We start from the raw sequence: 18,576 nt of genomic DNA, 5'->3' as shown, positions 1-18,576 counted from the left end.
ATGGTAAAAGACATCTCATTAGTGATGACCATATCTGCAAGAACATCTCTCAACATCTTCTCACTGTATTGAGAGATTGAATTGTGTATTTTATACCGCTGGCAGCTCGTAAGATGTACTATTAATACTGACGTGCCTTGATTCTTTGAATGAAAACTGCATAATTACCCACAATAATGGCATCGAGCCTGCGAGTTCTCACGATCTCCAAGAACTTCGGTGAAATGTTTCCATGTCCATGACCTTTTTCTACTAGGTCGTGTTGGTCGATCGGCCTTAACATTCATCAACTCTTCATCTTCATTAAGTATATCAACATCTTCTAGATCTATCGGGACTTTATTACTTGTACAAGAAGTAGCTGCTTTAGATAGAGGTTTATGGCCTGAAGTACCTATTAGTGATGCCAATGGTTGTATATCATCCTTATATGGAGAATCACGGCGAGATGGTATGACATCTATAATTTGCTATGAAAATAATCTAAAAAAATTAATAAACAACCGTTATTTAACATGTTTTGAAAATCATCTACACACTTGAAACACATTGAAAAAGAAAAACATATGTGTTTAGTCATGTTTATGGTTTTATAAATAAATAAAACACAAAACCAAAACACAAAACCTGAACGTCCGCTCGAGTCACACTCGAGCAAATAATCTGTGTGAAGTTCACTCGAGCCGCACTCTAGCGAACAATTTAGTGATGTTCGCTCGAGCCATACTCAAGTGAAGGTTTGAGCGAACAATCTGTGTGATGTTTGCTGAAGCCACACTCGAGTGAAGGTTCAAGCGGACGTTTCCTGAAGGGCACCATTCGATTTTTTTCAAAAATATCCCACAAACTTCATGACTAAAACCCTACAAATAGAAATCCCCCATTTCAAACAATAAATCAACAACAAAAATGTCAAAAACCACAAAAACAACAAATTTTAAAAACAACTTTAACAATTTTTGAACCCTAAATCATTCAATTAACAAACAATTAAAACCCTTATAACCAAATTATTAGATGTAAGTCTTGTAAGAAATAATGGCAGATGGAGTTCCTTCTACGGTGTCTGGCGGCGGTGCAAGCGACAGAGAGAGAAGAGTTGGAGAAAAAATGCCAAAGAGGAAAGAGAGTTCCTGCATGAGAAGAGATAAGAACGAAACAAAGGGGTTCTTACGTTTTGGATCCCCTTGTGCATAAAATGACATCTTTAATTAGACCAATTTTTTTTTTCTTAATAGGGTCGAAGTTAATTCCAAAGGAGCCTGAATAACTCCGATACCGACTCCATGGAGTTGGAACAACGTCGAAACTCAGACGGAGTCCGAGTGATTGGAGCTTTTGTCTACCCCTAGTCAGCAGTACTCATGAGTAACGTGGGATTGTTAAACCATAAAAAAATTATTTTAGTAACGCACCCGATTTATTAAATAATCTTCGTAAAGATGCGGAGGGTGTGTTGATCATATAATCGTCGGTGTACTGTGCATATACACGCGATGACCATTTAATTGGTCTACTATCGTACTTGGGTGGCCCATCCATGTTATTTTTTTCACTTTTTTTTGACGGTCCAAAGAAAAAGAATTAAAGGCTAATCAATAAATAATAGTTATTATTAGGTCGAGACAAAGAAAAAGAGATTATAATATACATAATATATAGAATGGAGAATCTTATAAAGACGATGAAAGCAAGTATTTATTTAATGATATCTTTAGTGCTTAGTTTTTTAATAAAGAGTTTTACTATGTATAAGTAAGTTTGCGTACCAATCTGCGTATTAATATTGTTGTCTTCATATTTTAAATTTAAATTAATATTGTTTTCAATAAAATTTATTTTCTGACCAATCATATTGAATGAGTGTGAATATTAATGTATAAAATCTCTTACAATTAGATTTTTTCTATAATAATATAAAAAAATGTTTAAAAAAATATTTATTATATAGAAAAGGGTCTACTTCTTTATGTACTCGACCAACCCATTTGCTTGCTATAAATGGCACTACCTACCGTTATCATTTGCCATCTTCCAAATTTTCAGATGTAATGGAGATTAAAACCTTTGTTTTTTCCCTAATGCATGATGATTTTTTGTATTTTGTATTTTTCTTTTAGTTATTGCACTTTGGCATATTCCGACAAGTTCCGACACATTAACTGGATGTAATCCCAAGATCTGAACCAACTTTAATAAATTAAAAACTGATATGAAGAACTATTCCATGCACTATAGTCTTATAAACCAAAGTTGTAAAAAAATAACACAGGCAATAGTGGTAATAACTGCCAAAGCTATATAAAAATAAAGAATAATCTATTTATAAGATTTTTTAGTGACATCCCTAGCCACACTATTTATGTGAAAAAGTAAAAACAATATGATATTGAGAAATGTTTTAGTTACAAAAAAAAAAAAAAAATTATAAATTGATGTGGTTTGATGTGATACATTATATTATAAAATAGATCTAATATATTATTTAAAACTACGTTAGTGTGTGAGTTTATATTTGTAAAGTATTTTCATGACTATGACATTTGTCAACTAGAGATTTCCAAGAAGACTAGAGAAAGAAATCTTACAGTTAACTCAAATCCTATAAAATTCTTAACTCAAACAGTCAAATTCTTAGTTGAGATTTCACAAAAATCCCACGATTAGCCAATTTTTTTGAAGAGAAATGATAATTATAGTCGTGAGTATATAAATACTGTATAATTACTTTAAAAACGTGAATATATACAAGATCTACATAAAAAAAATTAATTTTTTAATAATAAATTTTATTATTTTTTAAAACGACTATATAACGATTGAACACTTTATGATTCCATGTAGTATTACTCTTACGTTGGAATCTCTTTTTTATCTGTGGGTATCCACGAGATTTCGAAGATCTCCTCGATTACATCTTCACGAATCAAGGTCAGAGATTCATGGATTTGGTCACGAGTCTTCGACGTGTAGACATTCTTTACGACTTTGTTCTCGACTGCAGTTGCGCGCACTAAAGATAAACCAGAATAGTTCATATTTGTTTCGTAGAGGATTGAAAATTCTTTCTCGGGGGATATGTATCGCATTTCCATTGCTAGTATCTTACAGCAGGCAATGATTTATCATTCGGAAGTACCAGTAATTTCAGCCATAATTCATTGAATTTAGAAACCTTCATATACCATATTATAATATATTATTACATTAATTACACACACACGAATCAAATACAGGGAAATCATGAAATCATTCAAACTTTCTTGATGATTTTTGTTTGCTAGATCGATTCTGATCCTAAAAAAAAGTAAGTATAATGATATTTGTAAGTGTACTTGACACTAATCTGAGATTGATAAGAAATTCGAATTGGGGCCTGGGCTAGGTTTAGGGCAAGAACCTATTGCCATCGTCTACTTGCTCCTTGTATCTGGCCTCGGCTTGAGGTCCACCGCACTTCTGACATCTGGCGACCACCAGGATCTGACGGCAGGAGGGGCAGGAGGAGTGGGATCCGAGCCACGTCTCGATGCAGGCCACGTGGAAGGCGTGGCTGCACTGAGGCAGCACGAGGATCTCGTCGCCATGGGTGAATTCGGACAGGCATATGGCGCACTCGGAGGAGGAGAATTTGGCGGCAGACTCGGTAGTGAAGGTGAGCTTCGGGAGGGACTTGAGGATCTTCTTTTTCAGTCCTTTGTTGGCCAAAGAAGCAGTCGCAGGTGGAGGCTGCGGTGCCGTCGAGGATGACATGGTGGCGGCGGTGATGGGTCGGGAGGTGGAGAGGCGGCGGAGCCAGGCGCAGCGAGCGACGGCGACGAGGCCGAGCACGCAGATGAGGGCGCAGAGGAGGGCCGCGAGGATCACCACGAAGTCCGAATCGACGGTCACCGGTTCGCCCGAATCTGTCGCAGTGGTGGTCGGCGAGCTCGCCTCGCCCAGAAATCTCAACGAACGAGTCATGTGGAAAGAGAGAGAGAGAGACTGTGTGTTCGGTGGTTCAGTTGAAGTGTGTATGTTCGTACTATATGCGTACGTGCGCCGTGTGTGGGTAACGTTTTCGTCCTCGCAAATTACACAGCGATTTCAGTGGTTTGAATGCTTTTTATGGCGAAGGAATCCGTTGCTGAGAAGGAAGAACTACGGAAAATTCTCTCTTTTTATGTCCATAATATGGATCCAAGGTTTTAAAGACTATATATAATAAAATATTTTGATAGGTTTAGACAGTGAAATTAGATATGAAACTTGAAAGTTAAATAAAATTTTATTAAAATATTATTTTTTAATATTATTATTATTTTAAGATTTAAAAAAATTGAATTATTTATTATATTTTATATTGAAATATGTAAAAATTATAATAATTAGTTTAGATGAGATGAATTGAAAATATTTTTCAATTCAAATTGAGCCATTTTAATTCTTTTAATTAATTATTAAAAAAATATTATAATCATGGTATATATAATACTCTACTATTATGTATTATTTTATTATTTTAATATTTTAATATTTTATTATTATTTTTTTACTATTATTTATATTATATCTGAGATCATCTTATTGTCCAAACGCAACATTAAAAAATTTTCTAACCACAAAGGAATCACATGAATAAACTCATAAATTACATGATTTAATGTATACATTAGATAATAAAATTATTTTTATTATAAAATAGATATAACTTTTATTACTTTTATTACTTTTATTAGTGGATTGATGTTGATTCATGAGAGAGATCAAAGAGATAAAGAGAAAGAGAACGAGATTACTTGAAAAGAATAAACATAAAAAGATTTTAAAAATAAGAAATAAGTTGTTCTAAAAAATGGACAGCTAAGATTATTATTTAAAGAGAAAATATATTTGTAATTGTGAATTGTACAACTGTCGTGTAATCGTTTGAAAAAAAAATAAATAAAATATGAAATTCACATGAAAAAAATTAATTTTTTAATAATAGATTTTATATTTTTTTAAAACGATTACGTGACGTTTACACACTTTACGATTATATGTAAAATTATTCTTATTTAAATTTGATTTGATCCAATCGTAATGCTATTACTAGGGACACGTGAGAAAAATGGACATGGCTATGTTAATTACTAAAAGAGTCATGGAAGTTGAAACACATGGAAAGCAAAGACCCAAAAAAAAGTTAAAAGAGTCTTGGAAGCATTTGGCGTGTGAGGATAAGATTAAAAAGTTATTAGTAAGTGAGTCATGCAACACATGGGGGAGCAAAGTCGTAAGCATCTTGATGTTGTTGGAGATAAGACCACGACTTTTCTCAACTTCCCTATTACAAGCATGTAATTAAGGATTTATAGTTACACGATTATAAGATGGTTGGTTAGATAAAGGCAAATCATCTCATTTCATCTTTTTATTATAATTTTTTTAAATTTTTATATAAAATATAATAAATAATTTAATTTTTTCAAATCTTAAAATAATAATAATAATAATAATTTATATTATAAAAAATATTTTATTTAAATTTTAATAAAATATCTCATCTCATCTCACATCTGAACTGCGTAACCAACCGTGTTTGTCTTTTTCTTACTCTAAACTTCAGGGTTCAAAAAGAAATTTTAGATAGATTTGAATTCATATTAACAAGATCTCATAAGTAAGGATAATATGTATATTTCTTACTCTTTCTTTTATATATGCGAGTTCTCTTTCAAATGAGATTGTATGGATAAAGTTAGAAAGTCGACTTTTTTGTAAGGCAAATTTAATGAATTATTAAGCGTTTAATACTAGTAGCTTAATGGAGTAACCGACCATTGAGGTACCACCCTTGGTGGTTGTTTTATGTGTGATTTGAATAGTGAGACAAGATTAGATGATTTTAGATGAAAATTAAAAATTAAATAAAATATTATTAAAATATTATTTATTAATATTATTATTATTTTAAAATTTTAAAAAATTAAATTATTTATTCTATTTTATATAAAAATTTTAAAAAATTATAATAATAAATAGAATAAAACGAAACACTTTCAGTATCAAATGAAGCCTTAGTAGTACTTGCACAAGGACAAATATGGATATGACTGTGTCATTCAGAGAGTTGAGGTCTTCTTCATAAATAATACTGCAGCACTAAAACTGGCGTGGGTAAGAAAATGCGAACCAACACAAGCACAAGCCTGTAGTTGCATGGATGCAGCGCAGAGACTCACGAGCCTTGTTAAAGTTTGGCATCCAATCAGGCACTTGGCATAAGTGCAAAGCTGAAATCCATGGTTGTTACATAAATAGTATAATATAACAATGAATAATGCTATATGCAATCATTAAATGTGCAGTGCCGTACAGTCACTTTAAAAAAGAGTAAAAAAATTAATTTTTTTTATTTGAATCCTGTATTTATTCATTTTTTTTAAAGTGATTGCGCGGCGTTTACGCATTCACGATTGCAACTATCATTTCTCTATAAAAATACATAAAATTGTCTAGTTAAGCCAAAAGAAACAATAAAAAACCAAGTGAGCACGTCAAAATTCCGAACAGAAACATTTCCCAATCAGGTATATCTGTTGGCAGTATCTTTGTCTACCCAAAACAAAACTACCCAGTTAGGTTGGGGGGCCAGATACTAGACCCCATTTGTCATATCTCATCAATGAAATCAAGAAGATCATCGACCTCCTGCCTCAAGGCTGTAATCTTTTGCTGCTGCAAAGCAACCCGATTCTCAATTTCCCGTCCACTCAACTTCTTCTCATAGCTGTCGACCACGGTTGAATGTTTCACCATCAGCTTCTCTTGTAATTCTCTCTCCTTGGCAATCAGTTCCTCCACCTACACAAACAGCCAAAAGTGAGTAACTAATGATTAGTAAAACAGACTTGATGTAAAGCATAAAAATAAAAATAAAAAGTAACGCAGCCTGGTATATAAAACAGGGTTTGTTTCAAGAAGTCCAAACGTATAGGACAGTTTTTCAGCTCTCTCTGTGCTAGGGCACTAAAACTTGGAAGTGCCTTTAACTTGTAGAGCATTCAATGTCTTACAAATTGAACACTGGACCATATTTTAGGGCCGGAAAATTGTTGCACTAAGTCTCAACTTTGAATTGCATAGAATTTGTAATTTACAAGAAGGGCAGCAAATAAACAGCAAACCTTGGGTAAGATCTGAGCAGCCTGAGGAGAGGATTGCAGAGATACCAGCAAGGGCTTCAAATCTTTTGAGAGATCTTTTAACAAATTATCAACTGCTTTCCAAGATGCTTTACAAGCTTGGACATCTCCTGTCCGGGAAAGGTCACGTAATGATGCCTCCAGCTTATCATGTGCTGTTAAACATCGGTCGAAGATATTTCGAACCTGCTGAACTCCTGCTTGCACCTGAAACACAGCACACATTTTATATTATAATATTTGATAAGTAAGAATTCTTTCTTAAAACAGTGCAAAAGGTGCCACACACACATACTTTCTGATGGACAACTAACATTTTACACAGAACTATACCACCTACTAACCTCATCCCACTGCAACTTTGCCAAATAAGATGGAGAAGATTTGGAGATTGACAAATCTGCATGCATGTATATAATGCAGGCAACAAAAAGAAAGAAAAATCCAGAGATCAACATCAATGGCTCCCTGAACATTGAGAGACTGCTGAACTTATAATAGACCTGCAAAATAACCCAAAATAATCCAGGAAGTGAACATTCAGAACAATCTGGGAATTAAGCAGAAAAAAAATGTCACACATGAATTTTCTTGCTTCTTCCTTTCCTTCTTTGGTTCTGTTTTCGCTTTTGCAAATATCACACATGTTTTTCCTTCCTCTTTTTTTTTTTTTTTTGGGTTGGGGAGGGTAGGTATTAATGAAAATTATATTTTGAGAGCTAAACAAAAGGAAAGAAGAAAAAAATACTGTATATATAGATTTTCTATGCATATAGGCCTCCCCTCTCCTTAATCCCTAGAAAAACTAAAATAAGAATAACAAACTATAGAAAAATTATAAGCACATATATTTTACTTTGCATCATTTGTCCCATTCATTTTCAATGTTAAACATGACAGTATGAGACCAACTGCGAAGCAGTGTAAGCGATAAAACACATTTCTCTATAAATTCTTGAGCACCACAAAGAAGAGGAACAAATAAAAAACTCTCCTTTTATCAAAATAACTCTATAATAAACTAAATATTAATGTTTAAAAATAACCTTTATATGGTTTAAAAACCTAAACCTAAGACATAAGTCCTAAAGATATTAGAAAACAAGGAAAAGAAGATAAAACAAAGCAACAGAAATTAGAAAAAAAAAATGTTTTAAGAGTCAGGGAGAAGAAAAATTTTCATCCAGAATGAAGTTCTCCAAGGCATCAAGTGTTCAGGTGAAGTAAAACCAACAAATACTGCACAAAGGAGCACCCCTCTAGCCCATGACCACTCCAAGATCAAGTAAGACAAACGAAGTTCATAAAATAGAGGGTGGAAACAGTGATAATACAGCTCCTTTATGGCTACAGAAGAAGTCCAGTTTGAAGCCTAACATGAAGGCAAAATCAATCAGGAACCTTTTTGGTCCGTGAAGAAGTGTCCGTGGTGTTGATTAGGTGAATACATTCTATCTTTCGTGTTTTTAGTTTTTCTGGACTCAAGGATAATTCTCCGTAATAGTTGGTTGTGGGCCATAATTTTTGGCTGGGTTTCATTTTTATTAAAAGGAATCTTATTTAGTTTATAGGCTTTTATGCATGGGCTTCGGTCAAATCTAATTAGGAGCTTATTAGTCAAAGTAGAAGCTCTCATCCTATCAGGAAAGCTTCTAAAATGTATTTTCTATGTATCACAATTTTATGCAAATAATTCAAAGATGACTAGTAAGCATAAAGTCTTTTGACTCATAAAAGGAATGAATGCCCAGTGTAAAACTTTCTTTTCACACACTATCTTAGGTTTTTATTTTCTTACTTTTATAAATAATAAAAAGCTATGCACTCAGATTTTTGAAGCCTTATATGTCAATAATGAAAACTTAAAGTATATTATACACTACTAGATTTCAAATGGCACAAATATAATATTTTAAAAAGGATAAAATGATAACAGTTTCAATGATATCTATAACCTTTTCATATTATTCTAAAACAATTTCATCATCACAGATTTGTGCATACACTTCTGGCATATTGGCGTTGTTTCAAATGTTACTTGAAATAGGTGAAAGTACTACCTGGAAATGCTGATTATGCTCCGGCACAACATTGGTCTTCTCCAGCACAATCACTGGTCTACCAACAACATCCAAGTGTGAAAATTTTGTCTGCGATGAATCATGTGCACAAATTGAAGAAAAAAAAAAGAAGAACCAAAATAATTAGAATTAAAAAAGTATTGAACATTTTGAACAATGAATGGAAAAAATGCTGGCATTCTAACTTAATGAAGTAATACCTCTTGGCCTTGTTTCACAGGAAATGGAGCAGAGACTGAGATATCTGTAGAACCCTCGGGCAAAACAACCTATAGTTCACAAGCACCAAGTCAATGTTAAAGAGATCTTTTTAAACAAACTGACTACAATTCTAGCTTGTAAGACTTCTTGGCCACACTTAGGGCTTGTTTGGGAACACAAACTATCTCATCTCTTAATTTCCTTCCCAAACATCACTCAAACTACTTTTCAATTTCAAATCTTCAACTTTTTCATCTCATCATTATCATTTTTTTTATAATTAATAAGAGATTTATTACCATAAATAGGCATAGTCAAAGTACATAGGAAATATACAAGAAAAAATACCTACATACAACGTCTAAAATACCTACATATTTTTATTTTTTATAAGTAAAATATTATATATATGAATAGGAGCAACCAAGTACACTGGACGTATACAAGAAAATATCTAACCCATACTAGCTAGCCCCAAATGACCCAAAAAGCCCATGAAAATTAGAAATTTATCCAAAATACATAAAGCCCGAATTGGAATAGAACACACCTCCCTAACCCCCCCTTGAAAGACTAATACTCCACCCGAAACTCCCTCTACGAGGACTTCTTCATAATGCCCTCCCTTTCTTCTTCTCTCGACTTGAGCTATCTCCCTTAGTGTCGTAGTTGATTGCCCAAGAAAGGCACTTTAACTTCTTGCTTTTCTTAAAACTTAATTTGGATTCAAGCGAGTGGCTTGCCTTTATTGCAGTGAGTAGTGCTCTAAATTGGTCTTCACATACTCCGTATGAAAGCCCCACAATATGTTGAATCTTGTTAACCTTATGCAAAACCCAATCTAATGGTAAACCCGTTATGTTGTTTGTTGGAGGAAGAGAAACCGGGGAAACAACATTATCCACAGACATAGTTCCCAACTGCTCTCCCGACCCTAGACGTTCTTCCTCACAAGGCACCAACGATAAACCCGTAAATTCCTCACCCCAGTATCCTGCATTCAAATCTCAAACCTCCTCAACAACTATATTGTTGTTGTCCATTGTTGCTGTCACCATTAGAGGTTCCTTCACCTTTGGCATAGGTGTCATCGTTCCATCAACGAGAACATTGCTTGTAGGTGCTCCACCCCTCGACGACCCTTTCTATGCCACTTTTTTAGACCCTACTACTCCCTCAGGAGGCATAAAACAGGTAGGGGGAGCACTACCTTCTGTTATCCCATTTTCATCTTCTGAAAAAGCTAGTCTGCCTCTTCCAAAGTACTCAAAACCCTGGAAGGACCCCCCATCTTCAACTGAAAGTGAACTCTAGAAAAATGTATCAACCCTAATTGCAACTGGTGACTGAGGGTAGCCAGACGGCAAACCGGTCTGAACAGTAAGGGTGGGCAAAGTTTTCAAGCTCAGAACTTTGTCTGAGTTTCGACAAGGCTCCGATTCCGATGGAGTCGAAGTTTGCGGAATTCGAAGTCGGAGTCGGAGTTACTACGACTCTAGTAGTCGGAGTTTGGAGTTGGAGTTGAAGCCCATGTGGGCTCCAAAATCCGACTTTTTTTTTGTAAAAATTAGGTTTTTGTTTTTTTTTTTTCAGGTGATGTTTGCTCGAGTGTGGCTCGAGCGAACATCACACAGATTGTTCGCTCGAGTGTGGCTTGAGCGAAAGTCACATAGATTGTTTGCTCGAGCAAACGTCACACAGATTGTTTGCTCGAGTGTGGCTCGAGCGAACATCCACAAATTGTTCACTCGAGCCCATTTTCTACTCAAAACCCTTATTGGAGTTAGAGGTCGGAGGTGGGCATTCCGACTCCATCGAAGTCAGAGCCCAACTCTAGTGAACGTGATGCTAGCGTCTGACGACCCTATTTATGACAGCGTCTAAGTGCCATTTGCCGGCGTACTTGAGGCCTTCAAACCCATAGGAACTACCCCCCGCCCCCCTCGTCCGTTTTCAACCCACCACCCAAACCCATGACCAGGTCCAACCCCTCATCCATATTAATCATAAGGTCTCTCACATACTCCATAACTCCCGTCGATTGAGTTTTAATAGTCCACAGGACCCCCTCCACTTCTCCCATAGTCAAACACTTGACCAAGGCAGCCATTCAACCCTGCACCACATGGTGCTTACCCTCCACTTCTCCCAATTTCACCCGACAGCCTTTGTCTCCTACAAGTGTCTTACCATTTCCTTCCGCCGCAAAGCTATTCTCGACCGGACTACCCGCCAGTGACCTCAACACCGAGGCGTACAAGGCACCTTTGATCAAGGAAGACCTTCCCACTGTCTTTCCATCAACGAACTCCCCTCTATTTGCATGCTTCAGAACAATAGCTTTGGACCCAGTGATGCTTCGAATAGAATTCAGAAAACCTTTCCATCCAATGCCATTTGCGCCTTCAGGGATTACCAATAAACCTTTCCTCCTATTGTTTCAGAATTCTAAAAGTTGCAGAAAACTGCCCCTTGCATTAATATGATGTTGGATGATGAGAACTCCATTACCCATCCTTAACTCCCTGAAGAATCCTGTAACACCCCAATGGAAGACTCAAACCACATAGCCTATACTTCAAAAGGACTAGTCAATGATACAATTGGAGCCCCATTGGAATCTTATAAAGAGCAAGAACTTCTCATTCCCAAGTAATGTGGGATCCCATACACCACCTACCCTTATCCATATCATATGGGGTATCACAATTATCCTTTTGAAGTATAAGTCATGTGGTTTGGGTCTTCCATTGGGGTGTTACAAATCCATCATGACAAATGAGTTTTAAACAATCCTCTATCCCCTTACCAAGCCATGAAGCTGTTGTCCCAAATAGGCACATGAACTTAGCTATTCCTTTACAACTTTCTTAAACTTCTAAATAAAATACAAAAAAACATACAACCTTTTCAAATTTCAAAATAAAAATTATATTAAAAAATTAAATTCTAACTTTATAATATTTTTATTCAACTTTTTCACTCACATTTCCCAAAACCTAATAAAACATCTTAGCTCAAACTATTTTACCATTATTTACAAAATTCTCATCTCATCACATTTCCCAAACATCCCCTTAGACACATTAATAGAAACTCATCCATGAGCAACTTGAAATAACTACATGCAACAGTAACATTAAATGGAACACGGGAATGATTTCAAAAAAAAAAAGCAGAAATGACACATAAAGAACAAGGGATGGCATTGGCAGCGCAATTTTTGGCTCAACAAACAAGTTCGGTATGCACGCAGGGAAAGGGGGGATAGCCCAAATAGGCATAGCCCAAGTAAAATATCTTTTATTAATTCTCAAATAGGCATAACCCAAGTACACAGGAAGTGTATACAAGAGAGTACACCTAGCTAGGAACTAGGAAAATATACAAGGAAATCGTGAAAGCTAAGACCATTAAAATCTATAACAATGGCCCACACAAATACAATCTTCAAGAAAAAAAACTCTTAAATACTTCCGGAGAGCGCTCCTGATCCTCAAAGTTCCGGTAATTCCTTTCCCTCCAAGTACACCATAGTAATAAAATGGGAACCATCTTCCACACAACTGCAATATGAGAGATACCATAACCCATGCTAATCCCATTCTACTGAAAAAACCATACCATAGGGCCGTGGCAAACTCACAATGTCGAAGTCAATGATCCACTGTTTCACCACTCTTTTTACACATACCGCACCAATTAGTAAGGATAAACCCAAGTTTCCTTAGGTTGCCTATGGTGGTCAGAATCCTCGCTGAGGATGCTGTCCAAACAAAAAAGGCATCCTTGGGGGATGCCTTACTCCTACAAATACTCTTCCACGGGAAGTGATTGCTATCCTGAGTAGCAAGGGCCTCATAGTACGAGCATACAGAAAATCTCCCTTTACTATAAGGAATCCAAATAATCTTATTCACCTCTCCATTATTAGTACCAAAGGAGTATAAGCACATTAAAAAGTTCAGTGAAAACACCAAACTTCCCAATCATGAGCCTCCCTAATGAAGCTGACATTCCACTGTTGTGAACATTCTTGGAAAACTAAGGCCTGGTTTGGTTACCGAGATATCTTATCTCATCTCATATAATCATTACAATTTTCTCAAACTCTCACACAAAATATAATAAACAATTTAACTTTTTCAAATTCCAAAATAAAAATTATATTCTAACAATATTTTATTTAACTTTCAACTTTTATCTCATCTCATATGTGTACCTAAACGAGGCCAACTTCAACCAACCCTACCTTGCCCCACAAGGTCCATGCATGAAAAAGCAATGTTCAATTTAGTACATTACAAAACCTCATTTTACTCCATTCTTAGAGGCTAAGGTATTTTACACTAGAGATATATTCAATTCCCAAGGCAGCCTCCCAAGAAACTCCACTAAATCTAGCCTCCAACTTTTTCAGTTGCCCATCCTGTACCAGCATTATTTGATTCCATGCTAGCTTTATAAGATACTAAATTTTCCAAGCAGGAAGCCGTACTTTCCCCGTTGCTTTTACTAGACCAATAAGAAATGTACGATGGAGGGTCAAAAATCAAATGCCAAAGTATTATCATATAACTTACCTTCACAATGAGAGTGTCAACGACCAACTCATTAATGGGGGAACCAAAAGAAATATTAAGGCAGCGTTTTCCCTCCAAGTGAAACAAGAAGTCCTGAAGTGGCAAGCCATATCCAATAGTAAAAGCAGTTCTCCAACCACCAAACATTGGATACCTAGGTTCAATTACTAGTTCTGTCTGCAATAAAGAGGTGGTAACTATAGTCAAAATTAACAAAAAAATTTCAAAAATCATTCCACATTGATTAAAATATGGACCTTTTTAGGGTCACCCCATAACTTAGATGTTGAAATGTTGCCAATTTCATCCCTGTAATAAATAGAATGAGCTCTTGGAGGCAATTTTGCAACAAGATGCCTAATGGCTGATGCACCTCTTACATGGGGTCTGGCCTGATAATCAAGCCTGCGAGAGAAAATAGCACAAATTCAAACATCCACTAAAATAGCAATTAGCAGAAAGCATACAAACCTATAAAGAAAAATTAAACAGACCTAGAGAACTCCCCCTTGCTCTGAGCACCTTCATGGACAAGATTGTAATGCTCTGTCACCTGCACATTGCCCCAGTGGGAAATCTCTATCTCCCTTATCAACTGTTGAGCAATTGCAAAGGGTTGATTCGCCTCAAAATGAACAGCTATAGGTGAGTAAGAGAAGGGCGGAAGATTCTCGTAGGGACCATACTTAATCTCAGAACCATGAATCTTAGTATTTTCTATTTTTGAAAAAGACTCAATTCTTGCATCAGGCAGTTTTACACTGAGTGATTGGACCTTGACTGCATAAGGAGAGAGATAGTGTGCAGTCTCATAAAAAACAACAAGCTGTATATCAGCCTGAGAAATTCTCTCAGGAAATGGTTGCAATGCATGCGCAAAAACAGCCAAGACATCCAAAGTTAAGCTGTCGCCCTTGCCCAACCCCTTGGGTAAAGATACTGAATAGAAAGTCAAGGAAGGAGGCATTCCTTTAGGGCGGACAACATCAACAGGGAAGCTGACAGAAGAACTTTTAGCTTTTCCTTTCCCTTCATTATTTGTTGCCGTCAAATATGCTAAATGTTTTGCCTGGTCATCAGGAAAGGCCAATAAAACCTCGGAAACCAGATCACTTCCTGCATTCTCCACCTGGAAAGCAGGGGCATCAAATTTACAACATCACCAGAATAGGCAAACATAGTTTTTTATTTTTATTTTTTAAAAAAAAAACCTATTTTCTCCATCACAGTTCCCCGTAATCTCTGGATGCCTCCTATTCTTACCAATAGCAATATAAGGAAAAATATGCGAAAACCTTTAACAAATTACCATACTAGAAGAATAACAGAAAAAATGGAGTAAACTCAATCTTTTGCATACGTGAATTGTACAAAAGAACAATACAACGGAGATAGAAAAGGGGACATATATGGCACCTTCAATGTTGCAGTGATTCCCACAGCTTGCGTTGTCAAATCAATCTGCAAGCAAGAAACAAATATGGTCAATAAATGGTATCAAAGGTTGACAATAGGAAAAAAAACCATAAAAGTAAATGAGCTACGATATATAGCTAGCAGTCCTCAGCAAGGAATGCGTATTATGTTATTATGCAGGTCGTGTTTTGCATCTGCCGAGGAAGACAAGCTGGATATAAGGAAAATTTAAAAAGAAAAAAAACAGACCGCTGGCCAAAATAATACATCAAATTGTGCCTACAGAAACTATGTTCGGGACCTACAGTACCCACTCTTTGCGCAAAAGGACTTGGGACAAAACCATGCACGTACATCATATTAGATATAATTCGCAGAAAAAAACAAAAGCATTGGCATCTCATTTGGGTTCAGGTCCGTTACAATTATCCGCCCAAATTTTTTTTCACAATTAGGGAGGCAGAGACACAACTTATGGACTCTAAAGTATTTAATACTGTTCCATTCCGCCCACCGCCAATATTAAATATTACTCACATATTGTGTCTATTTATCTCCTAAATGCAGAAAATATTTGGGACAGATAGTCCATCTCATTAGCGAAACTGAAAAGGAACGGTTAAATAACAAGTTTGAGAAGGCGTCACTTCACTGGAGTATTGTGAATCTCGTTCATCGAGGGTCTGTTTAGTTTTCTTTAAAACTAAAATGCCTTCATTAGCAAATTTCTATTTCATCTGAAACAATAATCAATAACGAGAGTCATCATTACGACAAAAGATTAGAAACGAAACTACTTTTTCAAACAATTCCATGATTCCCATCAAATTCTAGTGCCGATCTTGGAATGCCATCACTTACCGAACTTGCATTCCCATCAAAGATTAGACTGTACATTGCATTGCAATCTTTAATTTCTAAATTCACAATTTAAACTTTCAACAGATCCGTGATCGAGCTAAACCAAGAAATACATCTCTCAAAATCCTAAACCATATAAAACTACCAAAAGAAAAAAAAAAAAATGAGGAAAGATCGAGGAGCGTGCGACTTACACGTCGGTCGATCTTGGACAGGAACAGATCGGATAAAACTGGAACAGATAGTAGAGTGATCACAAACAGTAGAAGATCGAACCTAAATCCCATGGTTTGGGAGCTAGCAGTCGTATGGCTAATGCTACTGCTACTACTACCGTGAGTGAGTGAAGTTGTGGACGATTTACAATTACCACGGATTTTTTTCCCTTCTTTTTTTAACCACACGAACAGAGAAAAAAAAGATTTTATGAAATTATATAATTAATCATTTGTTTCATTATTATATTTTCGACATGATATTATATAATAAAAGAACATTTTTCAGTTTGAAAAATGCTACTTTACGTATTCCATTTGTCCCCTCATTTTGATATTTTATATATTTTTATTTTTTTTTATTTTTACTTGATAATTAAGAAAGTGACTATTAGTATATTGATATTTTTTTATATTTTTTAAAAATATTTTAAAATGATAAAAAAATATGAATAAAAAAATTGAAGAAAAATAAAATGAGAATTTTGAACTAGTGGTAAGGTTGAGCGGTGCACTCTAAGAGGCAGAGTAGCACTGCTATTTTAGTTTTCATTTATCTCATTAATTATTTGATATTATGTCAGAATGAATAAAAAAAGAATTAATAATTTAAAAATATATAATAAAAATTTCACTTTCTACTTAACTTAATTTCAAAATTACTTTTTAAGTTGATTAGTTCCTGAAGAAAGAAAAAAAAGCTAAATTCCTTTTTCTCTCCCTAAAACTGTTTTTTAAGCCTAAAGGCATGCTTAGATAATGAAGGTTTCTCGAAACGGGTGATTAAGAAGGTAGATGAGATACAAACTTGCATTAGAGTTTCTTGTGTACGCTTTGAAGAACAATTTAGGGCCCTTCTTGTAGCTATTGAAGATGGTCGATCAAAGTCAGCCACAAAGTGAGATAGAGAACTCAAAAGGCTTAAATCTACTATTAATTATGAAGCAAATGAGGGAAGTGTGATAGATTGAAAGGGAGGGTTACTCTTTGTACTCATGAAGTCTAAGATTTTTTCTTGGAATGTGCAGGGGTTTAATGATCGCAACAAACGTCTTCACATAAAATCTTTATTGCGGACATGGAAGGTTGATGTAGTGTGTTTTTAAGAAACAAAATTGTGGTTCATCGATAGAAGAATCATCCATAGTTTGTGGGGGTGTTCGTATGTAGGTTGGTCCTACTTGGCCTCTTTGGGAGCTTCAGGCGGCATTCTTTTAATGTGAGATAAAAGAGTGGTGGAGGTGGTAAATGAGTGTGTTGGAAATTTCTCGATCACTAGTTTATTTAAAAATGTTGTAGATGGATGAGAGTGAGCTTATATAGGCACATATGGGTCAAACATGGATAGAGATAGGAAAAGGCTATAGGAAGAGTTGGTGGGTTAATATTATTTATGGGATGTGTCTTGGTGTATGTGTAGAGATTTCAATATTACTTGCTTTCCCAGTAAGTGATCGGGAAATTATTGCAACTCCTTGGCCATGGAGGAGTTCTCTGGGTTCATATTTGATTTGGACTTCATGGATCTTCCCCTTGTCGGGGGCGAGTTCACATGGTTAAATAGCCTGGGTTGTTCGAGATTGGATAGGTTTCTCGTCTCTTCTTCGTGAGAGGCCCACTTTCCGAAGCTATGTCAGAAGCGGTTGCCCCGAGTTTGCTCGGATCACTTTCCTATTTTGTTAGATTGTGGAGGTATTCATGGGGGATGCCGGTATCAAGTTTGAAAATATGTGGTTAGCAGCTGGTGGTTTTGTAGAGAAGGTGCATTCTTATTTCTTTGTGGTCTTCTTATCAATTCACAGGCACTTCCAGTTTCATTCTTGTAGGTAAACTTAAGACTTTGAAGCAAAATCTAAAGAAGTGGAACTTGGAAGTTTTTGACAGCATTGACAATCAAAAGACTACCCTTATGGAGGAGTTACAGAAGTTAGATAGGAGGGTATTGATGGGAGACACCTCGGAGAAGGTATTATTGAGGAAGAGTCTGGTTGTGACTGAACTGGAGAGGGTATTGTTGATGGAGGAGACTTCGTGGCAGTAAAAATCTAGA

General features: G+C 35.7%; 2 protein-coding genes across 3 annotated transcripts; both read right to left on the bottom strand.

Annotated features, from left to right (window-relative positions):
• Positions 1–3,157: 3,157 nt before the first annotated feature.
• On the bottom strand, positions 3,158–4,164 carry LOC109022246 (RING-H2 finger protein ATL80-like). The gene has a single exon (XM_019005099.2). The coding sequence runs from the start codon at positions 3,961–3,963 to the stop codon at positions 3,388–3,390; it is 576 nt and encodes a 191-aa protein (XP_018860644.1). The 5' UTR covers positions 3,964–4,164; the 3' UTR covers positions 3,158–3,387.
• Positions 4,165–6,513: 2,349 nt separating this feature from the next.
• Positions 6,514–16,687, bottom strand: LOC109022245 (dolichyl-diphosphooligosaccharide--protein glycosyltransferase subunit 1A-like). 2 transcript variants are annotated; one of them, XM_019005097.2, is made up of 10 exons: positions 16,506–16,687; positions 15,451–15,495; positions 14,529–15,163; positions 14,292–14,439; positions 14,035–14,211; positions 9,451–9,519; positions 9,230–9,319; positions 7,514–7,672; positions 7,152–7,376; positions 6,514–6,828 (listed from the first exon to the last, which is right to left on the bottom strand). In XM_019005097.2, exons 1-10 carry the CDS (start codon positions 16,596–16,598, stop codon positions 6,637–6,639), a joined length of 1,833 nt encoding a protein of 610 aa, XP_018860642.1. In that variant the 5' UTR covers positions 16,599–16,687; the 3' UTR covers positions 6,514–6,636. The 2 variants fall into 2 exon arrangements, with proteins under 2 accessions (XP_018860642.1, XP_018860643.1); XM_019005098.2 differs by lacking the exon at positions 16,506–16,687 and adding an exon at positions 16,103–16,141.
• Positions 16,688–18,576: the final 1,889 nt, after the last annotated feature.

This window comes from Juglans regia, chromosome 8 (assembly GCF_001411555.2).
Source record: "Juglans regia cultivar Chandler chromosome 8, Walnut 2.0, whole genome shotgun sequence".
In the NCBI taxonomy this organism is placed as follows: Eukaryota; Viridiplantae; Streptophyta; class Magnoliopsida; order Fagales; family Juglandaceae; genus Juglans; species Juglans regia.
Note: the sequence above shows the minus strand (reverse complement) of the source record. Positions and strands in the feature narration are given on the sequence as shown.